The 7,771-nt window shown below is 36.2% G+C and overlaps 1 protein-coding gene and 1 pseudogene across 1 annotated transcript in view; both read left to right on the top strand.

The window, feature by feature from the left end:
* LOC141556522 (son of sevenless homolog 2-like) overlaps window positions 1–4,122 on the top strand; it is a 95,368-nt gene extending 91,246 nt beyond the window's left edge. The window contains exon 21 of the mRNA XM_074290736.1: window positions 3,361–4,122. Coding sequence (XP_074146837.1) covers window positions 3,361–3,412 — 52 coding nt within the window. The 3' untranslated portion in view covers window positions 3,413–4,122. The remainder of the gene's footprint in view (window positions 1–3,360) is intronic.
* Window positions 3,440–5,166, top strand: LOC141552834 (son of sevenless homolog 2 pseudogene; annotated as a pseudogene).
* Window positions 5,167–7,771: the final 2,605 nt, after the last annotated feature.

Genomic DNA, 7,771 nt, shown 5'->3' with positions numbered 1-7,771 from the left:
TTTGATTTTCAAAACACTGCTAATACAGAGAATGTGTTATACAGAACTTGCTCTAGACCTTCTTTTCTCTCTTCAAACTTTCCATCCTATCCCCTCTCTCCTTCCCTTTTTTCTGAAGACTTTGCTTTTCATAACTTACTTAAAAAGTAGAGGCCATTTGCCATGAACTCTCTTTGCATAATCTTAGCATCTTATCAACCCTTGATATCAGCCCTTATTTTCTCCTTTACTTCATTCAGTCTCTGAATCTTCTTCCACTAAGACTAACATTGTTCCTGTCTTCTTCTGGAGCAGATTGTCCCCCACAATAATTATTCTCATTCTCATCCTCTGCTCTCCTTCTCATCCTCTCCTCTTCTCTCCTTCTCCTGTTCTCTCTCCCCCTGTCTTCCCCTCCCCCTTTCTTTCTCTCTCTGTGTCTGTCTGTCTCTGTCTCTGTCTCTCTCTCTCTGTCTCTGTCTCTCTCTCTCTCTCTCTCTCTCTCTCTCTCTCTCTCTCTCTCTCTCTCTCTCTCTCTCTCTCTCACCTCTCCCCTCCACATATACAAACATACATTTATATCTCTATATGGGTGTATATAGTGGGGGTTTTTTTTCCTGCTGCCTACAAACATGTCAAAATCTCTTGAATGTCTTAAGAGAAAACAACAACATGCCCTCAAGCTTCTACTAGTTTTCTTCCCTAACAAAGACAGAAAGCTAGAAAAAGGTATCAATACCTGTTTTTTTTCACTACCTCTTCTCTTCTTTCCCCTCATTTGCCATCTCTTTGCAATTTTCTACATCACTCAGCTAAAAACTCTTCCCCTTAAAGTTACTGATGCTCTGTTACTTGCCCTTCTTTCAATTCTAACCCTTTTGGTTCACCTCTGCAACATTTTGACATAGTTAACAATCTTTTCCTGTATAGTTTTATCCTCTTTGGATATTCATGCTCTCTTGACTTTCCTATCTTATTCAGTCTCTCTTTTTTAAACTTACTGTATTTTTTTTCCTTTATAATGTTCCTTTATCATTCCTTTATCAATTGATAAATTGCTTTATCAATTTCATTTTCCCAAACTGAGAATATAGCCTCAAGTCCTGTCCTAGATTTTCTTCTATTCTTTCTCTATATTCTTAACCTCTGTGCCAGCTTGGCTATAGAGCATGGAAAAGGTAGTATTATGTAAAGTTGAATAAGGTTGGTTTTGGCTAGGTTATGAAAGACTTTAGAAGCTAATGTGATAAGTTGATTGATGGCAGCTGGTACCATCAGCTCCTGTGTTTTCAGCTATCATCTCTACAAAAATGACTCTGAATATATATAGCCTTTGCCTATTTCTTGAGCTTCAGTCTTACATCTCCAATTGTCCATTGGATATTTCAAATGAGATATGCCAAACAAAGACATGCTCAGCAAGACCAATAATCTTATAACAAGACAAAATCAGAATTCATTATTCTTCTCCTCAAACCCATCCCACTTCCAAGCTTCCTTATTTCTTTGAGGATATCATCCTTTGTCCAGTCACATAGATTCAAAATCTTGGTGTCATCTTCAATTCCTTATTTTTTATTTACTACCTAGTTAGTCAGTTGTGAAAACTGATTGGTACTTCCTCTATAGTATCTCTTGCATCTTTTCCCTTCTTCATACTAATATGACCACCACCTAGACTCTTGCAGTAACTTCTTATCATTCTCCCTGCCTCATGTCTCCTATCTCTCCTAAAGTGTAGATCTAACCATAGTATTCTTCCTGTCCATAAACTCTATAACTAAGCAAAGAAAGCCCTTTGTAATCTAGCCCTGCCTGACCTTTGCAACTCACTCAACAGCCAAGCTAGGCTTCTGGCTATTTTCCTTCAAGTAACCATCCATTTCCCATCCCTGTACCTTTGCATGGGCTTTCCCTCTCATTCCTAGACTGCATCCCCACCTCACCTCTTGTTTCTTTTCAAAACTTTGCTCAGTTATCATCTTCTTTCTTAGAGGTGTCAGATAAATTGATGCATGGGCCCACAATACTCTCTAATGCAATGTGAAGCAGATTAAAATGTAAAATATGTAACAAAATAAGTAACATAGTTAACATTACATTTTAAAACTAAGTTAGCATATGACCACAGGAACTGCTTATGTATGGATTAGTGGTACCCATTTCTATTTGAATTTGACTCTACTACTTTATGAGCTGTTCACTGATCCTTTCAGTGGTTATAAATACTGTTTCAGAAATAGTTAGTTTAAAAAAAAAAAAAAGAAATATTTATTTATATATATATATTTAAATATTTTGTATATAGAGTTATTTATGTACAAGTTATTTCTCCAATAAGACATAGCTCCCCAAAATTTCATTTTTGTCTTTGTACCTTTTCTTTGACTGTTCCTCACACCTGGAATGTTCTCTGTCGTCTCTGATTTCTTAAGAGACTGATCTCAAGTGCCACCTTTTATAAGAGGTCTTTTCCTCTTCCTCTCCAGTACTACTGCCTTTCCTTTGAAACAATCTCCAATTTATCTTATATGTATCTTCTGTGTACGTAATAGTTTGCATATTTCCTTCCCCATTAGAATATGACCTCCCTGAGTACAAGGCCCAAGTTTTTACCTTTCTATTCTCAGTGTTTAGCACCATGTTTTATATATAGTAAGCACTTAATAAATATCTGTTGACTCGGTATATTATCAGTTATGGTTTTGAAATTTTTTATTATATATTTTTATTAACCTTTAGAATCTTTGGTTGGAATCCTAAAGTTTTTGAGTTTGGCTAAGAAATCCATTATTCATATGTGTCCTTCTCAACCTCCAACAGAACATGCTTGTCATAATCCAGCTCCCCAGACATATCTGAAGACCAACTCACTTCTGCAGAATTAATTGGCTACAACTTGGTGGCTCCCCAACTGACAATCCCCTGACTCCCAAAAGAGTATTAGTTCTATCAGCTAGAGATACAGATGGCTTGAGTTATAAATTACAAAAATTTCCAAATTATAACTCTAGATACCTAGTAGCAGAATCCTGGACTTTGTCCTTACCTTTTCTTGAATTTTGTGTATTATGTTTATTTCTGTGCTGGTTCTGTGACAATAGTTCATCTCAATTAAAAGTCTTCATAAATAAGTCAAGATAGTTGGATATAAGGTTATATATTCTCAGATTTGTAAAGCCACATAGGAAAATCTCTTATTTTTTATCCTATAAGGTAATCACAACTCTGATATTTAAACCACATTTTGGAAAGGATGAAGGAAGGCTAGGAAAGCAATAGAAGTTCAGATCTATGATTTCATTGTTTAAAAACACATTCCATCACATTTTAATTTTTAAGACATGATAGAATTATCTTTTGAAGTATTTTTCTATATAGCAGAGATATAAATAGTCTGGTCAACAAGTATTATGTCTTTACAAATGAGTGATAAGATTTATCACTTTTTTTTTTTTAAACTTTTGAGGGAAATATGAAATATGATGATGATCCTCCTGCTATTCCACCAAGGCAGCCACCACCTCCAAAGATAAAGCCTCGAGTTTCTGCTTACAGTGGTCCATTTGAAGGGCCTTTGCCTAGCCTACCACCACCACCTCCACGAGATCCTCTTCCTGAGACTCCTCTACCAGTACCTCTTCGGCCTCCTGAACATTTTATAAACTATCCATTTAATTTTCAGCCACCACCAATGGGACACACTCACAGAGATCCAGAATGGTTTCGGGAAGCCAGTACATGTCCAAACTCACCAAATACTCCTCCAAGCACACCCTCTCCAAGGGTGCCACATCGCTGTGTGCTCAGTTCCAGTCAAAATAATCTTGCTCATTCTCAAGCTCCCCCTATCCCACCAAGACAGAATTCAAGTCCTCACTTACCAAAACTGCCACCAAAGACTTACAAAAGAGATCTTTGTCCGGTGTACAGATTTTCCTTGTTAGAACATGCAGAAACTCCTCAGTGACCTTAGCCATATTTAGTCATTGACACTGGAATTGTATTTGTAAACTTCCTTTTTTTATTTATTCAAAACAAGACAAGGGATTTTAGTAGTTTTGCAAATAATTCTCTTATAAAATTGCTACTGATGAAAGAGCTTTCAAAAATTGGGAAAATAAAATTATTTTAAAGCACAAAGTCCTTCAGGTGACTGTGTCTTGGATCTTCAGTGCTACCAGTGATTAGGCCAGTATAAAAAATTTGTATTTTGTAATATATGTTTGTACATTAAATTAACTTAACTATTGTTTGCACTGGAGAGAAAGTGCATTTCAGGAATTCTTCAAATTTATCTTCTAGAGACCTTTTTAAGGAAATGAATTTACACTAGTATAGGGATATAGTTTTACTCCTTTTTAAACTTTCTGGCTACTCACTTTCTAGTTTTATTTGTATCTAGGAATGTTGTGAATAACTCCTACATGTGCTCAAACTCTTGAATGTCATGTCTTAAATGCCATTTTTATGGTTGGTGACTAAAAGGAAAAATGGAATGAAAATTAAAACAAAGATATCAGAATGTACTCTCTTTATTTTGTTTTGGCAGAATGTGAACAAAGATTACCCACCCATTGTGGGGGAGTGGGAAGAGAAGATACAAAGGCTTTGTATCTTTAGCATGAATCTTTTTCAGATGTGCCTTTTTGTTTTGTCAGCCAAACTATCTTTAGCTAATTAATGAGTTGCCTTTTTTTTGAAGAACAAAGCTAACATGCCATGTATGTGCAATTTTGTTTATATTGTATATTTACAGATAATAATAACCTATGTAAATTTAAGTGACTCAAGGCCTATAATGAAGTCTGCAGCTTTGCAAATTCATACCATTCAAAGGAAAGTTTTCTGTGGAATAGGAACCATGACTTGTTTTCAAAACCTAATAATCTATTCTCTGAATCTCATTGGATTTAATTGTAATTTTTAAAAATCCTTTTGAAGATTGGTAGTGTTTAAGTCAACTTTATTAACTTTTGATATAGAAAAGTGAATAAACCTTTTCTCTTATTATTTTGACTACCTTATTCAAATTGTGAATGAATCTGTTTTAATGGTAGTACTACTATAGCAGCACTTGTTAAGTGGCCAAAAGCCATGGTTTATTTACTGATCTATGGTCTTTTACTATGCTTTGCATCAGAGTTCTTAACAAGATTAATAAATCACCTCAGTCTTAATTTTTCAGAGATTTTTAAAATGTCTTTTCTTCATAAAGATAGATGAGCCAAAAGGGAGAATAGTTATATAAATGTTGTAATATGTATAAGAAGTTAATTATCAGCAATTTTGTTATCCAAGTTACATAAAGTTGGCAAAATTAACAATATTTTTATTTGATAGAAGGTCTTTTTCTTTGAGATAGGAAGTTTCAACATTCAAGTGTGTTTTTGTCTTAGCAAGCAAAATCAAATGCACTGTTGGATAAAGGGTAAACAAAAGAGGATAAGTAGATGATTTTCTTTTGTAGGACAGTAATGGTAAGGTAGAAAGAGATATTAGAAGTCAGAGAACTTCAGTTCAAATTGCAGTTTTGCCTCTATCTTAATAACCTTGAGTATATCACTTAACTTCTCTAGGCCTTGATTTCTTCACCTGTCAAAAATGAGAAAGTACACTACATGATCTCCCAATTATGTTCCCTGCTATACATATAATCTTATAAATTTTGCATATAAAGAGAGAACTTACTTTCATAGGGTCTTATAACTCGGGCAACTCATTCCTTGCCAATCATTCAATAAATATTTATTAAATTACCTACTATGCTAAGTGTAGAGAGTCACAGATAGTGGATCCTTCAGCCCAGAGGGAACCTGCTGACAATGTCTGGTATAGCTCCCCATCTCTCCTAAGGGCTCTCAGCCTTCCTGAGAAGTCAGGAGGTTGTGACAACCTGTGTTGTAATTGAAGTAGAGAGATAAGTGGCAAAAAGTCATACAATAGCAAGTTATTTATGTGGTTCCACATGTGCAGTAGGTAGTAAGTACATGTGCAGTATGCTATAGTTATGTAAAGGAATTAGGGTATATAAGGCTGAAAGAATTTGGAATAAATAGACTCCATGCTTGACCATCCATGTGAGTCCCACCTCTTCAGTCCTAAGACCAAGAACTTGGACTGGTACTGAGATCCTCCAGAGAGCTAGTCTGGATACATCATGGGGCCTTAGAATGTAAGGTACACAGAAGCTTGACTGATGAAATCAGTGAGTTCAGAGGAGGGGTCCCCATCTCTAGGAATAGGATAAGTATAAAGACAGACAAGCGGGAAGATTTGTTATGGACTAATCTAGTCATTTTTGTTTTTCAGCTATAATGGGGCAAATACTAACAAAAGAGCTTCCCTCCCAAGGAAAGTATGAAGAAGACTTAGGTTAGTAGAGAAACAAGATTTGTTGGTAACTCAGAAGCAGATCACTGAGTTCTCAGATGCTCAGAAGTGTACATCTTGGCTTTCCAAGGAAAAGAGTTTGGAGCCAGAGATGTGGAAGGTAGTGGGAGGGCAACTGAATACAATGGAATAAAATTGCCTTTAAGAAATCCCCAAAAGAAAAAAAGCTTTTAGTGTGGGGTGTCAAACATGAAAGAATGAAGAAAAAAAACAAGCAGAGGATTAGTGTAGGTAGTCCTGGAGGCTACAACATGTGGGATGGAGCTAAGGAGGTCTTCTTTAGTATTTTGTTGATTTATATTGTTTGTTACTGCTGTAGGAGGTTTGAGGAGCATGGACACTTGGGCAATTGCACTGAGAAATTTGAGCAATGTGGTGCTTCTCTGTTTCTCAGCCCATCTTCACTTCCACTTAAAGCCATGCATGCACCCTTGGGGTATCCTCTGCTTCCAGATCCTCCTCCCTCCAGTCTCCTTCATGGGCAGAAGAAGGAGTGGGAGGGGTCAGCCCCTCCAGTCCAGATTTCCCTTCCTGTTTCCCCAGGCAAGGCAAAAGAGAAGAGACTTTTTACTGCAATTAGGATTACTATTGAGCATTTTGGTTTTTAAGGCAGGACCACTGTTGCAGGCCTGCCAGCACTCTTACTTGTTCCTATTCAATAGACACCAGTGGGTGGAACAATGGCCCTTAACCAGTGAAAAAATCTAGGCCTTATTAGATGTAGTACAGGAGCAACTTGACCAAGGACACTTACAACCTTCTCTGTGTCCTTGGAATTCCCCTGAATTTGCTGTAAATAAGAAATCTGGAAAATGGAGGATATTAACTAATTTGAGAAAAGTAAATGAACAAATAGAGACAATGGGAGCTCTTCAGCCTGGGTTTCCATCTCCTACTAACTTGTCTAGGGAATGGCCTCTTTGGATTATAGACATTAAGGATTGTTTCTATTCTATCCCTCTGAATAAGGAGGAATATGAAAAGATTTGTCTTTTCAGTGCCTGGTGTTAATTTGAGCCTTATAAAAGATTTGAGTGGACAGTTTTGCTACAGGGAATGAAAAATAGCCTTACCATGTGTCAAATGTATGTGGTTGCTGTTCTTACTCCAGTAAAAAAAAACATTTCCACAAGTTATGTTATTACATTACATGGATGATATCTTAGGATGTGCACCTGAGGAGCAAATGTTAGAAGCATGTCTACAAAAGAAAATAGAAACTCTAAGAAACTACCTATTTTATATATAACCCCAGAAAAAAAAAATCAAAGACATGCTCCTTTTCAATATTTAGGATATGAAGCATATCCCAAGGTACTTACAGTAAAAAAAAACTTTAAGAACAGATAAGTTGAACACCTTAAATGACTTTCAGAAATTGATTGGAGATATCCAATGG

This window comes from Sminthopsis crassicaudata, chromosome 2, assembly GCF_048593235.1.
Source record: "Sminthopsis crassicaudata isolate SCR6 chromosome 2, ASM4859323v1, whole genome shotgun sequence".
NCBI lineage: Eukaryota > Metazoa > Chordata > Mammalia > Dasyuromorphia > Dasyuridae > Sminthopsis > Sminthopsis crassicaudata.
This window is presented reverse-complemented; position numbering and strand designations above follow the sequence as displayed.